This window comes from Pollicipes pollicipes, unplaced genomic scaffold, assembly GCF_011947565.3.
Source record: "Pollicipes pollicipes isolate AB1234 unplaced genomic scaffold, Ppol_2.1 Scaffold_1600;HRSCAF=1878_pilon_pilon_pilon, whole genome shotgun sequence".
Lineage (NCBI taxonomy): Eukaryota > Metazoa > Arthropoda > Thecostraca > Pollicipedomorpha > Pollicipedidae > Pollicipes > Pollicipes pollicipes.
Window position 1 is genome coordinate 22,570,140 of NW_023595962.1, and position 15,963 is coordinate 22,586,102.

General features: G+C 49.2%; 2 protein-coding genes across 2 annotated transcripts; both read left to right on the plus strand.

The window, feature by feature from the left end:
• Positions 1-1,207: 1,207 nt before the first annotated feature.
• On the plus strand, positions 1,208-7,976 carry LOC119091249 (cuticle protein 16.5). Its single transcript, XM_037213918.1, has 5 exons — positions 1,208-1,555; positions 5,542-5,643; positions 6,338-6,534; positions 6,897-7,102; positions 7,732-7,976. The coding sequence occupies exons 1-5, from the start codon at positions 1,376-1,378 to the stop codon at positions 7,737-7,739; spliced, it is 693 nt and encodes a 230-aa protein (XP_037069813.1). The 5' UTR covers positions 1,208-1,375; the 3' UTR covers positions 7,740-7,976.
• Positions 7,977-10,928: 2,952 nt separating this feature from the next.
• On the plus strand, positions 10,929-13,328 carry LOC119091257 (cuticle protein 16.5-like). Its single transcript, XM_037213930.1, has 4 exons — positions 10,929-10,962; positions 11,658-11,854; positions 12,218-12,423; positions 13,075-13,328. The coding sequence occupies exons 1-4, from the start codon at positions 10,951-10,953 to the stop codon at positions 13,080-13,082; spliced, it is 423 nt and encodes a 140-aa protein (XP_037069825.1). The 5' UTR covers positions 10,929-10,950; the 3' UTR covers positions 13,083-13,328.
• The last annotated feature ends 2,635 nt before the right edge of the window (positions 13,329-15,963 follow it).

Sequence of the window (15,963 nt, forward strand, 5' to 3'; positions counted from 1 at the left end):
ATTTGTTTCGGATATAGTCGATATGTGTCGCAACGGTACTTGCTTTTTTTACCAAGGAGTTAATCAACCGTAGTTTTTCATCCTCGACGTCACATTTCTCTCATCAAAGATCCTTGCTGCGTCCGCTTAACTGGTTAGGAATCTGGGATCAGCCCCAAGTGGGTGGGCGGACGAATTTCTTGCCTTACTAATGGGAAGGGAAAAACAAGATTTGCGCTGTGCTGAGAAGGAGCTACGACGCTGCGATTCCCGCCGGTACGGAGAAACAAACGCCCGCCCACGTTTGGAGGGCGAGCGATTGCAGCCATCTGGATTTTTTTCGGGTCAAACCCCGAAAGGCCACTGTTGAATTTTCAGAAGGTTGCGAGTCTCAGCCCCCGCCCCATGCCTTGCGGTGATGCAACTTAACAAACATGACGAATTTGCATAGCAATGCTTATTTACAATACCAACATGTATTAAACGCATGATTTCTCATTTATCTTTTTTATTTCAGTGTCGTGATAGTTTTGCAACCTTGTCCCCGCCATCAAAAATTGCTGGCGCCACCCGCACACTGAGGATTCACCAGAATGTGTTTTTGAAACATACGCCGAAGGTTGAACACTCCCTTTAACCCCCTCGTGCCTCCCTCAGCCTACATTCACCTCAAGTTCTAGCATGTTTACGCTCTGCAATTAATCCAATGTTCTATACGTTAGTTCTTCCCAAAAAGGTTACCCGAAAGAGCCAAAGCTTTAGTTAGAGCAGTTGCCTTCTTTTGGCTCTTGTGAGCCCTGGCAGTCATCCAAAAGGGCATGTGCTGCAGCGGCAGCAGCTCGGTTCCACCCAAGGTTTCTACGACCTTTCTCACCCCGCAGCACGGCGCGCCGGCCACCGACGCAGCCGCGGAGAACACGGCGCAATTGGGGGCTGACAACGATCGCCCCGCCCCGGGCGCCCGCCCTGCCAGACCTCCAAGGTCGTCACCAATGAGGAAGCGTTTAGCCGTGTGCGTGCACGGTCACGTGGTCCACGGCCGGTGGCGCAGTTCGTGCCGCCGCCGCCGTCGCCGAGCCGCCGCGTCAGGGTCATTGCCAAGGCGTCATTCCCCGGCCCGCTGATTTAGAGCGCGTGATCGTCGTGTGTGACGAATGGGTGAGCTTTTTTGCAACCCGGGTCGGGCCAACCTATGCAGTCCGGAGAGGAAAGTCACATCTGGTCTATTTGGTCCGGCAAGTATCACAGTCACCGGCCAACAGTTGCGGTGCAATAGAAATGGTTTCGGAATCCACACAACCACGAAGGAGAGGGAAGACTGGCGCCTGCATCGGAAGTTAGGACAGCAGGGACTTCTGCAGGCCGGCAAAAAAGCATTGCAACAAAATATTGTCGTATGGGTTGTTGCAAGTACGCTGCATTTGTAGCCTTAAACCTGGACATCAGCCGATCAGCACACAGGGGCAGATCCAGCCCGGAGTTTTTTGGGGGAGGAGCTGCCGTTCGTCGCCAGCTGGCTGCTGTGGGATCCGTTGGACCTCGGATAGTGCAGCCCAGTGCGAAGTTAAAACAGACGGTAAGTAGACGAAACTTTTATGAAGTTCTGGGAATGTTTTTTGGGGGGAGGAGCCAAAACATACGATCAGAGTTTTTGGGGGGGGCCATGGCCCCGTGCCCCCTTCCCCCTCCCCCAGGATCCGCCTATGTCAGCCCACAGTATTTCTGTTCTTAGCAGCGTTCTCCAACCTCGTCACTTGTGTCGGCGGATTAGCATGTGTTCTCTGCGCTCATGTTTGTTTCATTAACACACTTTGGATTGGATACTTTGTCGAAAGTTCTGGGACCATCCCGAAGTTTTTCTCGTTGCGGGAGGCATGACGGGGCGCAGTTACAGCGCGGTAGCGCAATAACTTCTAGTAGGCAAGGGAGAGTTTTGCCTACGCAACTTGCAGATGCCACAAAAGAACATCTTTCTGCGTGTCATGCAGCATCACAACAAGGCAAGCACGTGGCAACTTTGCTCCCAAGTTCTCCCAAGCTAGGAAACTTGGATGTCAGTTGTGCTGTTTCGGCAGGCAGACAATATGGTTGTTTCTTTTAAGTAAACCAGAGGACTTCAAGGCTCGAAGAAAAACCAGTGGTACCCATGTGCATGGGTAACAGGTTGGAGTGCGCACTGGTTTGGAAGAATTCTGGGTATGGTTGCGATCGTGGCTAAAACTTTCACGAAATTTCAGGTAGATACCTCAAGAAATACTATGCAATGTTGTTGCTTACACTTTCTGGTCATAAACAGCTCGATTCACACTAGTTTTGTAATTATTAACAAAAAATGCCGTTGAGGTGTTTTCTTTAGTTTGCATAATCTAGCACTAAAATGCTTCAAAAAATATAAGCGAGTGGGTGACCGGTGGGTACCGCTCATGGTGCATGAGTGGCAGGCAGGTATGGGCACAACCCCTGGGTTCGAGTGAATTAGGTTAACAGAGGCAGAACATTACCAGTGACCGGTTGCACGGTCAACGCCCAAATGACCTTTGATGAACTGCCAGAGAGTTGAGGTTCAGCCCCCATCCCTAACGGGTCCACTTGTTCCGGTGTCCCGTTCCATTGCACTAATTTTTATTGGGTAGAAAATTTCAGGAGCATCACAAAGCGCCCTAAGCCCTTTATTTTCAAGAGACACGAAATTCCGGGGCTTCAGAGAAGGCCGAAAAACTTTACTTACAAGTAGCACAATACAGGGACGCCAATACATAAATTGGAAAATGGAATAAATGGAACCCAAGGGCTTTCGGGTGCACCAAATTCCAGACGGCACCAAAATCCCGCGTGATCCTGACCGTGACGAAATGCTGGATCCATCCTATGCAAAGCGACCTAATTCTCATAAAGGTTTGTGGCGGAGGGCCTCACCTTTTTTGGCTTTGCACTTTCAAAGATAAAAGAAGGTGGAAAAGCGTGTCCATCATAACCGTTTGATTGTATTTTCACAAACCCCCTCGCGTTCGGAGCACCCTACCAGAGCAAATACAGCGGCCATGCGAAATGTCTCGGATAGGTTTCAACACCACGCAAGGTCCACGGGTAAACGTGAACAGCCACGGAAACAATGTTTTTACGTGGCGAGCTGGAGAGCTGTCTGACTTACCTGCGACAGACTCTGAGCCATTCCCTTCTTTGGTGTTTCCATATCCATGGCGGCGCCTCGTGAAGAGGGCGGTTTGTCATAGGCCATTCATCCCCATTATTCCCTGCCCGTATTTCGTGTGAATTCAAAATGTCATCGGGTTTATCGACAGAGCCAGAAGTTATGTAAGTGACTGACTTCTTACTAAACAAAGGGCATTTCTTCTACCCGTAAGTCCATGCTCTCCTACAGGAACATCGTGGAAAACCATGTTCTCTGCATGCTGCCAAGTGTCTGAAACATTTATCTGTGTTGCGGGGATGCCTGTGGAGGCTGCAGGAAAAGCTGCTCTACGCATACCAGCCCGCACGTTCATAATGGAGTCATATGCCGTTTGTGGTCGTCGGAATGACCGATTACTTTATTTGAGGTGGACCTTTGCCGTATACGACCACTTAAAACCCATGTCCTGGCGTTTTGTGACTTTTAGGTCGCAGTTTATGCTCCGTCTTACCGAGTTTAAACTTAGTTTTTGCAACTCTGACCGCATAGGATGCATATATATATATATATATATATATATATATATATATATATATATATATATATATATACTTGCCGTCAAAAGATACATGCGTGTGATTATACACCAGCCTATGTCGACAAGTGCATCAAATTAGATAGACAAGAGCAATATCACCTTTCATGAATCGATAATACGCATTGATATGCGTCAACACGTTAAAAGTAGGCGCAATTGCGTTTTTCCTCGTGCAGTGACACGTCACGTTGTAAGGTGTTCACACATCAACACGTCAACACGTGCATGTCCTTTGCCAACCTTGGTGCACGTCCTTGGTATAGAATCCTTTCCTTGTAATCCTTATTCATTTCCGCACGAAACGGTCAAGTTGTGCACCATATATTCGGAGAAGTCGGGGAAACATAGATAAATGTGCCAAAGGAATTCAGGATTTTAAGATGAAATTCTGCTTTAAAGACGCTTTCGTTGCAAGAGACGCTTTATTCATATTGTTCAGACGACCTTCTGGAAATTGTGGGCACAAACTGGGGTTTTCAGCTTTAAATAGCCGTTTTTACAAAATGCTTCCGTCCAACGGGAACAGAATTTTTGCTGTGAGATATTGTAATCCGTCAGTTGCTGATATATATTTTACGACATTACTGACCTTTAGCCAAAGCGTGTTTCCTGAAGGCATTGTGGTAAATTGATATTGTTTTAGATTGTATGAGAGCTTGCAATTTTTCAATTCTATCAAAATCCGTCAGTCATGTTCTTGGAATTCAAAGGATGTAACGCAGACTATACGAATCTCAGAGCAAGTATTATATCATCTCGTTTTCACTATGCCATTACCAAGTACCAATGCCGTGAATTAAGACATGTGTCATCGACCTGTTTAAAATCCGGTTCTATGACACTCAGCAGGAGGTGTGACAGCACCGGTTTTAAGCATTAAGGGGTACCGGCCGCCTTGCGGTCTGTGATAACATCAGCTCTTGAATCCGTGTACAGCGGCAAACCAACATTTTAGAGTTGAATGGAATCCTCCATATTTAAATATACTGAAGCAGGCATTGGATTTGATGAAATAAGCTATCTTATGACTATAAGTATACTTTTAAATGGAAACGACTGCTCGAGACTACGCAACTTCTTTGGTTAGTAAGTATACGCCATTGTTTGCAAGTATACGCCATTAGTAACTGTACGACATACGCTCAATACGCCCTTGTTTAATTGCGTCATCGTGCATTGCACAGCACTAGATGAGGGCTAATTGAGGTCGTGATATCAGGAAATGGCGCTCACGAACGCCAGACATGAACGACAAGACAATCAATTTCTTTACTTGGCTTTGGTCACCGCTTGGCTTTAAGAATAGTAGGATTTACCTGACGTTGCCATGAGATGATGACTGCCTGGGTGACCTTGAAAAGGTCCCAGAAAAAATATGCACATCTTTGCGGGCATGTAGCTCACAAACTAGAGGGGCCTAGGTCTTAAGAAGGGCAGATCCATGAACTGCACCGAATGATCTTCAAAGCTGCTGTTTCAGTTAGAAACAACACACAAATGCGAAACACTTGCATAAAGCAAGTAAGCATTTAGAGAGAAGTACATCGTCGAGTCTGACCAAACCAGCCAGCGAAGCAAACTCCAGCCACGCAGCGAAACGTAACAGCAGGTGGAACTCAGTTTCCGAAACCAACAGCACATCTTTGCTAACTCATGTGCGGGACCGAGCTACCCTTCCATTTGGTCCAACCGACCCTAGATGAAATATCACTGCGAGCTCGGGCCCCTTCTTTATGATCGGTATCCCCTTAATGATCTGTATTCCGCGCGCGGTGACGCTTGCGGCGCGGGTTGCGCTGTGACGTCATAACCGTGTGGGGGTCGGTTCCAGCCCAGGGCGTCTCGCCGGCCCCGATATAAGCGGGTGCGGGCAATTGCTCTGCAGTCAGTTCTGCCGCAACAGCAGCGTCACACCTTCGCCATGGCCTTCAAGGTAAGCCAACCCAGTACAGCCTGCCCGGGTTTGGAAAACGCGCCCTCAATTTGATTGCTTGCTTGTTTCTACAAAGTTTGTCAACTTTTCTGATTACTGCACCGGTCTTCACGTATATTTGCCAAGCACGTATGCAAGCTCAACCTGTCCATGTCTGCCTTTTGCCTTCGCTTATGCAAAAGCGGTCAGCATGCGAGAGTCAGTCCGTTTGGGGCTGTTCAATTGTTACGTTATGCAGCGATAGAGATAGGGGCTTTGATGGAGGGTACCAGACGCCTACCAAGATGCAAAGAGTTTGAGCAGAGGAACGTCACGCTCGTGTGCGGCTGAAAATCATGCCATAAACTTTCTTAACGTTTTAAAACCTTAAAAGTACGGTACATGGCTTTCTCTCATGATGGGCAGGACACCGGATTTTGTAGTCCACCTCTAGCTCCATTAGGGATCAAATAAACGCTAACTTTTTGGAATGTTACACTTAACACAGGGCATCCAGGATAGGGGTTTTTGACCACCGTAACAGTGGGTAACCATGTAAGGACGTTCGCAGGGGAATGGAAACGACGAAAATGCGTGACCGAACGGCATTTACGCCAACGATTTCGCTTAACGCCGCCTGCCACGTGCACTACTCGGCCGCGCTCTCCCAGTTCCGGCCGACCGTGCCTCTGACGTCACTGGTACACTCCGACAGCTGATCGTGGTCGCCCTGTGCGCCTTTGTCGCCTCGGTCAACGCCAGCTTCGGCTACGGCGCCGGCTACGGCTACGCGGCGCCGGCGGTGCTGGCGCGGTCGTACGTGACCCCGCGGGCCGTCAGCGGCTACAGCAGCGGCGTCACCCACGCCGTGGCGGTGGAGAAGCACACGGTGGCGACTCCGCTGGCGTACGGGTACGTTGACGTGATGACGTGTGGTACGGCGACGACGTGGAGTCGAGCGGCAACCGCGGCTGGCGTCTCACTGGCTTGTAAGGCGGAGTCAGACGCGGGCTGTGGGCAGTGGTGCGGGCCTCACCCAGCTTAATAACACTGCAGCCCATGTTGATCGTCACCGTGCAGGCGGTGAACTGGGCTGGCCTCGAAGCGCGACTCGTGCCTCGGTTACACGGCAGTTGGTAGGCGGCGACACAGCTTCGCAGCCCCGTGGCCAAGCGTGCGCTTCCCGTTGACCGTGCTGGCTTGCGTCACTTTGTCGTTACTCAGTTGCGCGTTACGCAGTTGCGCGTTACGCTGGTACGCCGGTCACTCCGCAGGTACCGCGCTCATGGCTACGCGGCGCCGGCCGTGGTGGCCAAGAGCTACGTCGCCCCTGCTCACGGATATGCTGCGCCGGCCGTCGTCGCTAAGACCTATGCCGCCCCGGCGTATGGCTACGCTGCCCCGGCCTATGGCTACGCTGCTCCGGCCTATGGCTACGCTGCCCCGGCCTATGGCTACGCTGCCCCGGCCTACGGCTATGGTAAGGCACATAGGTGGCAAGTTTGGCACTGTGAGATGATGCGTTGCGGGATACGTTTATTTCTGTCGGGTCCAGCGTCATCTGCTCAATAGTTCTATGGCTGAAAAGGTATTGTCCTTAAAACACGTATTGGTTTCCCAATACCTCAGCTATATCAGCTGCTTGTGACCTAACTTTCTTCGTCCATACAGCACTCCGTGTGTTTTCCAGGCACTTTTCCAGTTTCCGTTGCAAAAAATGCAACTAGGTCTCCGCACAAAACGATGTTGAACTTCAAGGCAGGACATAAGTTACTAGTATTGAAAGATACGTTGTAGATCTGTGTCCCCGTTTCAGCTGTATTTTGGATCTGCGTTCTCGTGTTTGCTGAATTGTCGTTCTGTTTCCCGTGCTTGTGACAGCTGTTCTGTTTTGCGTGTTGCAGGATTTAATGTTTGTTAGTCACCAGTTTTTCGTTTGATGTATTGTATATCACATGCAATCTACATTTTCAAGTAGCATATATAAACCATATATACACATATATCATCATCATGTCTTTACAGTGTTGTATAAATTACTATTGGACGCACCTAACCTTCGCCCAGGTAGTCAGTAATATATAACGGGCGTTGTCACTCCGTTTTCAGTGCACTGAACACCACGGCGGACCTGGCCGCCTCGTCTAGAGTCCATGCCCGTCTGCGCCCCATCGGCCTCTCGGGCGGGACTGAGCGAGGCGGACGACGTTGCGCGCGGAACTCGACTCCACACCCTCGCCGATGTTCCGTCGGCCAGTTTGTGCTCAATCAAAACACGTACTGTTGTGTGTTCAGCAACTGTGCGACCGCACAGTGGCTGTTGTCTGTTCAAATGCACGTGAATACATTCTCACTGCGCGTTGGTTGCCTAGTTTGCCGACTGAGTGCAGAACAAGCCGAAAGTAACGAAAAAAAACTGGCTCATGGACAACTCGTACGCGTTGGGGAAGGGGCAGAGCCGCGGGAGTTCCCTCCCGTGGCCAACGTGAGATCCGGCCGCAAAAGTCCGTCACATCACCGTCCTGAAGAGGTATCAACACAAATGTACTTGCGTTAGCACGGACACAACTATTTACGACCAGCGACGCAACCAGAGTCTTGGTAAAGGGAGGGGCAGAAGATTAACTGAGGCCTCCTGATGATGAAAGTCCCCCCAAAATAACCACCATGTATTATCCATATTCAACGTTTTTGTTCTGGAAAAGAAACCAGAAACCACCGTAAAATGAACTTAAGTTTTTAGATTTGAAGTAAGTTAACTGGAGAACGGCAGCGTACAATGGCTGCGCGGAATAACTCGCGCGTAATAAATTTCTTCCACTTTTTTGTCATAATGAGCTTAATCCACGCTAACTTTACAACTATCAACGCAGAGATTTAGTCTAGGTTCTAACTTTATTTTGCATAATATAACATTAAAGTGCAGACAAAATCCAAGTGTGTCGGTGACCGATGGGCACTGTTCATTATATATCAGTGGCAGGTTGGTGCAGGCACAACCCCTGGGTTCGAGTGAATTAGGTAAACAAAATCAGAATACTACCAGCGACCGTTTGTGCGGTCAGCGCCCATATATATGAGCTTTGATAACTTGGCAGTAAGCTGAGGCTCAGCCTCGTCCCCAACGGGTCCACTCACTCCGGTGCCCCGTCCCACCATACCTATTTCTATCGGGTACCAAATTTTAGATGTATCGCAAAGAGCGTTAACCCCTTCCGTTCCAAGGGACACCAGATTTTAGGGGCAACACGGAAGGCCAAAAAACTTCATTTGCAAGTAGGCAAACCCAGGGCCGCCAACACATGAACTTGAAAACGAAATAGAAGGAATCCAAGCGTCTTCGGCGCACCAAATTCCAGAGCGCACCAAACTTACGTGATCCTGGCCGTGACGAGGCTTCAGATTCACCCAGCGCAGTATTGTCTAATTCTGATTAATGTTCACGGTGAGGGCCTCACCCCGTTTGACTGCACGCCTCTGAAGACTCAGAGAGTAAAGCGTGTCTATATTAACCATCGGACTGCGTTTTCAGAGATCGCCTATTGTTCGGAGCACCCTACCAGAGTGAATACAGCGGCCATGCGAAACGTCTGGGAACGGTCTCAAAACTACGCAAGGTCCACGGGTAAACGTGAACCACCACTGGAACAATATTTTTACGTTGCGAGCTGGCGAGGACATGTCAGAGTTATTTGTGACAGAATCTGACTCATCCCCTTGTTTGGTGTTCCAATATCCATGGCGGCGGCTCATGGAGAGAGCGGTTTGTCGTAGGCCACTCAGTTCCAGTCTTCCTCGCCATTATATCGTGTGGATTCTAGACGTCATGGGGCTTATAGGCAGAGCCAGAAGTTACATAAATGACTGACGTCTTACTAAACGTTGGGCATTTCATCCACCCGTAGGTCAACGCTCTACTACAGGAACATAGTGAAAAACCAAGTCATCGCCATACTGTCGAGTGTATGAAATATTCTTGCGTGTTGCATGGATGCCCGCAGAACCTGCAGGAAAAACGGCGCTTTGCGTATCTGCCCACAAGTTCATGATTAACTCATATTTCGTTTGCGGCCGTACGGAAGATCGATTAGCTTATTTGAGGTGAGCTTTTGCCATATACCGGCCAGTTAAACCCAATGTTCCGGCGCTATTGTGACTATGAGGTCGCAACTTATCTTACGCCTTTCTGATAGCGACATTCGTTTCTGCAACTCTGACGGGATATTATATATATATATATATATATATATATATATATATATATATATGTGTGTGTGTATGGATGTGTACACCGTCACAAATGTACACGTAAGTTATTATACACCACCCTATGCTGACAAGTGCTTCAAGCGGTTGTCGGCATCGGCCTGTTTGAATCTCCGTTTCTGTGAATCTTAGCAGCAGATGTGAAAGCACAAGATTTAGCATTATTGGGTGCCGGCCACCTTCTTGTCTGTGATATCAGCTGGTGAGCCCGTGTACGGCGCAGAACCAACATTTTAGAGCTAAGGCAATGCTCTGCATTTGAGGATATTCTAGCAGGTACCAGGTTTGAAGAACTAAGCTCACTTACGATTTTTGTATGTTTTTTATGAAAACAAGTGCTCAAGACAACACAGTTTCTTTGTTTATTAAACATGCTCATCAATACGCCATTGTTTGATTAGTCATTGTACTTTGCACAGCACTGAGTGAGGGCTAACTGACGGCCGTGATGACAGGAAATGCTGCTCGTGAACGCTAAATATGAATGCTTTGATGACCTTGGAAAAGTCCCCCCGAAAAGGTTCGCACATCTTCGTGGGTGTCGCTCAAAAACTAGAGGGGCTTAGGTCTTACGACGCGCATGACTGTGAACTGCCCCAAATGATCTTTAAGACTGCTTTTCAGGTCAAAGCTCCACACAAATGCGGAACACGCCCTTAAAGCAAGTAGGCATTCAGAGAAAAGCTCATTGTTGAGCTTGAACAAACCCAACAAAGCAAACTCCAGCCAGACAGCGAAACGTAACAGCAGGTGGAACTCAGTTACCGAAACCAGCGGCACATCTTTGCGAACTCATGTGCGGGACCGAGCTACTCTCCCATTTGGTCCAACCGACCCTAGACGAAATATCACTGCAAACTCGGGCCCCGTCTTTATGATCGGTATCCCCTTAATGATCTGTATTCCGCGCGCGGCGACGCTTGCGGCGCGGGTTGCGCTGTGACGTCATAACCGTGTGGGGGTCGGTTCCAGCCCGGGGCGTCTCGCCGGCCCAAATATAAGCGGGCGCGGGCAATTGCTCTGCAGTCAGTTCTGCAGCAACAGCAGCATCACACCTTCGCCATGGCCTTCAAGGTAAGCCAACCCAGGTACAGCCTGCCCGCGTTTGGGGAACACGCCCTCAATTTGATTGCTTGCTTGTTTCTACAAAGTTTTGTCAACTTTTCCTATGACTGCATCGGTCTTCACGTATTTTTGCCAAGCACGTATGCAAGCTCAACCTGTCTATGTCTGCCTTTTGCCTTCCCTTATGCAAAAGCGGTCAGCATGCGAGAGTCAGTCCGTTTGGGGCTGTTCGATTGTTACGTTATGCAGCGATAGAGATAGGGCCTTAATGGAGGGTACCAGACGCGTACCAAGGTGCAGAGAGTTTGAGCAGAGGAACGTCACGCTCGTGTGCGGCTGAAAATCATGCCATAAACTTTCTCAACGTTTTAAGACTTTAAAAGTACGGTATATGGCTTTCTCTCATGATGGGCAGGACGCCGGATTTTGTAGCCCACTTCTAGCTCCATTAGGGACCAAAAAAACGCCAACTTTTTGAAATGTTGCGCTTAACACAGGGCATCCAGGATAGGGGTTTTTGACCACCGTAACAATGTGTAACCATGTAAGGACGTCCGCAGGGGATTGGAAACGACAAAACTGCGTGACCGAGCGGCATATACGCCAACGATTTCGCTTAACGCCCCCTGCCACGTGCAATACTCGGCCGCTCTCTCCCAGTTCCGGCCGACCGCGCCTCTGACGTCACTGGTACACACCGACAGCTGATCGTGGTCGCCCTGTGCGCCTTTGTCGCCTCGGTCAACGCCAGCTTCGGCTACGGCGCCGGCTACGGCTACGCGGCGCCGGCGGTGCTGGCGCGGTCGTACGTGGCCCCGCGGGCCGTCAGCGGCTACAGCAGCGGCGTCACCCACGCCGTGGCGGTGGAGAAGCACACGGTGGCGACTCCGCTGGCGTACGGGTACGTTGACGTGATGACGCGTGGTACGGTGACGACCTGGAGTCGAGCGGCAACCGCGGCTGGCGGCGCACTGGCTTGTAAAGCGGAGTCAGACCCGGGCCTGTGGGCAGTGGTGCGGGCCTCATCCAGCTTAATAGCAATGCAGCCCAAGCTGATCGTCACCGTGCAGACGGTGATCTGGTCTAGCCTCGAAGCGCGACTCGTGCCTCGGTCACACGGCGGTTGGCGGGCGGTGACACAGGTTCGCAGCCTCGTGGTAAAGCGTGCGATTCCGGATGTCCGTGTTGGCTAGCGTCACTTTGTCGTTTCTCAGTTACGCGTTACGCAGTTGCGCGTCACGCTGGTACGCCGGTCACTCCTCAGGTACCGCGCTCATGGCTACGCCGCGCCGGCCGTGGTGGCCAAGAGCTACGTCGCCCCTGCTCACGGATATGCTGCGCCGGCCGTCGTCGCTAAGACCTACGCTGCCCCGGCCTATGGCTACGCTGCCCCGGCCTATGGATACGCTGCCCCGACCTATGGCTACGCTGCCCCGGCCTATGGCTACGCTGCCCCGGCCTACGGCTACGGTAAGGCACATAGGTGGCAAGTTTGGCACTTTGAGATGAGGCGTCGCGTGATACGTTTAGTTCTTTCGGATCGAGCGTCAGTTGCTGAATAGTTCTAAGGTTGAAAAGGTATTCTCCTGAAACTACGTATTGGTTTCCCAATACCTCAGCTAAATCAGCTTCTTATGACCTAACTTGCTTTGCCCATACAGTACTCCGTATGTTTTCCAGGCACTTTTCCAGTTTCCGTTGCAAAAAATGCAAATGGGTCTCCACACAAAACGATAGCGAACTTCAATACAGGACAAAAAAATACTAGTTTTGAAGTATACGTTGTAGTTCTGTGTCCCCGTTTCTGTCGTATTTTGGATCCGTGTTCTCATGTTTGCTGAATTGTCGTTTTGTTTCCCGTGCTTGTGACGGCTGTTCTGTTTTGCGTGTGGCAGCATTTGATGATTATTAGTCACCAGTTTTTCGTTTGGTGTATTGAATTTCACATGCAATCTACATTTTCAAGTAGCATATATAGAATATATATATATATATATATATATACATACATACATATATCATCATCATATATTTAATGTTTATATAAAGTACTATTGTGCGCACTTAACTTTCGACAGGGTAGTCGGTAATATTTAACGGGCGTCGTCACTCCGTTTTCAGTTCACTGAACACCACGACGGACCTGGCCGCCTCGTCTAGAGTCCACGCCTGTCTGCGCTCCATCGGCCTCTCGGGCGGGACTGAGCGAGGCGGACGACGTTGCGCGCGGAACTCGACTCCACACCCCCGCCGATGTTCCGTCGGCCAGTGTGTGCTCAATCAAAGCACGTACTGTTGTGTGCTCAGCAACTGTGCGACCGCACAGTGGCTGTTGTCTGTTCAAATGCACGTGAATACATTCTCATTACGCGTTGGTAGCCTAGTTTGCCGACTGAGAGCAGAATAAGCCGAGAGTAGTGAAAAAACCGCCTCGTGGACAACTCTGGCTCGTTGGAGACGAGCAGACCCGGGGACATTCCCTCCCGTGGCCAACGTGAGATCCAGCCGCAAAAGTCTGTCGAATCACCGTCCTGAAGCGGTATCAACACAAATGCACTTGCGTTGGCACGGACACAACTTTATACGACCAGCGACGCAACCAGGGTCTTGGTAAAGGGAGGGGCAGAGGATTAACAATGCCCCTCCTGATGATGAAAGTCCCCCAAAATAATCACCGGGTATTATCCATATTCAACTTTTTAGTTCCGGAAAAGAAACAAGAAACTACCGTAAAATAACCTTAAGTTTTCATATTTGAAGTAAGTTAACTGGAGAAAGGGGGCGCACAATGGCTGCGCGGAATAACCCAGCGACGCCATTCGTCCATTGTTGGTTCAGCAAACACATTCTAAGAGGATAGAGCTCAAAGGCTTTGCCATATTTTTCTGAGGTTTCCTCGAGACTATGGATGCCTCATAGGCAAAGCACGGTGACATGCTGGTTAGTGTTTTTAGGCGGACCAAGAGAAGCAGTGGATTTTATAGGCCAGGACACCCATCGGTACCCAAAGGGAAACGAAATGAGTTGGGCTAGGCACAGACTTCGGAAAAACCGCGGATACGGATTGGAGTATGGGTAAAGCGCTGATGACATCTCGGGTAAATGCTTAAAAATAATTTTCAATACTACTGGCTAAGGTTCTTTTAAGTCACACTTACCTCAATCCACTCTACGTTTGCAACTATAAACGGAATTATAAACTTTCAGGTAAACATTCCTCAAGCTCTTACACCACCTAGAACTAGAGTCCCGCCAAATTGAAAGCGGCTGGGTAACGGGTGGGTTCAGGAATGGGCAGCGTGTGGGTATGGGCCACGGCCCTATGGGTAGCGAATTGTTTGGCGAAGGGGATTTCAACTCGCAAACACCTCTAGCAGATAATTAAACGAGCTGAATTTTCACATCCAAGGTTGGAAACTTGGATCTTGGTGGTGCAGTTTCTGTGGGCAGACATTTTTGGGTGTTTCTTACCAGTCAACTAGAGGACGTCATGGCTTGAAAAAACATTGATAGCAATATGTATGAGTAACAGGCTGGGGTGCGCACTTGTTTTGAAGAATTCTGGGCATGATAACAGGTTTTGCTTAAAATTTAACCAATTATGATAAATACATCTCAAAAAACACTCTACAACGTTGTTTCTTCCACTTTTAGTGTGATAATGAGCTTAATTCACGCTAACTTTACAATTATCAACACAGGTATTTAGTCTAGGTGTTAACTTGAATTTGCATAATATAGCACCAAAGTGCTGACAAAATTCAAGTGTGTCGGTGACCGATGGGCACTGTTCATTTTGTATGAGTGGCCGACTGGTGCAGGCACAGCCCCTGGGTTCGGGTGAGTTAGGTAAACAGAATCAGAATATGACCATTGACCGCTTGTGCGGTCAACACCCATATGAGCTTTCATAAATTGGCAGAAAGTTGAGGCACAGCCCCCGTCCCCAACGGGTCCAATCGTTCCGGTGCCCCGTCCCATCACACTTATTTTTATTGGGAAGAAAATCCTAGGTGTATCGCAAAGGAGCCTAAATCCTTCCGTTTCAAGGGACACCAAATTCCAGGGGCAACACGGAGGGCCGAAAAACTTCATTTGCAAGTAGCAAAATCCAGCGCCGCCAACACATGAACTTGAAAACGAAATGGAAGGAATCCAAGGGCCTTCGGGCGCACCAAATTCCAGAGCACACCAAAATTACGCCTGATCCTGGCCATGACGAGGTGTCGGACTCACCCAGTGCAATATTATCTAGTTCTAATCAATGTTCGCGAAGAGGGCCTCACCCCGTTTGACAGCACACCTCTTAAGATTCAGAGAGAAAAGTGCATCTACATTAACCGTTTGACTGCATTTTCAGAGACCGCCTAATGTTCGGAGTATCCTACCAGAATGAATACAGCGTCCATGCGAAATGTCTGTGAAGGGTTTCAATAGCACGCAAGGCCCACGGGTAAACGTAAACCACCACTGAAACGATGTTTTTACGTGGCGAGCTGGCGAGGACATGTCAGAGTTATTTGCGACAGAATTTGACTCATCTCCTTGTTTGATGTTCCCACATCCACGGCGGCGGCTCATGAAGAGAGCGGTTTGTCGTAGGTCACTCATTTCCAGCGTTCCTCGCCCTTATATCGTGTGGATTCTAAACGTCATGGGGCTTATAGGCAGAGCCAGAGGTTACATAAGTGACTGACGTCTTACTAAACATTGGGCATTTAATTCACCCGTAGGTCAATGCTCTACTACAGGAACATAGTGAAAAACCAAGTCATTCATCTCCATACTGCCAAGTATATGAAACATTCTTGCGTGTTGCATGGATGCCCGCGCAAGCTGCAGGAAAAACGACGCTTTGCGTATCTGCCCACACGTTCATGATGAAGTCATATTTCGTTTGCGGTCGTGTAGATGATCGATTTGTTTATTTGAGGTGAGCTTTTGCCATATACCGGCCACTTGATTCCAATGTTCCGGCGCTCTTGTGACTCTGATGTCGCAATTTATCTT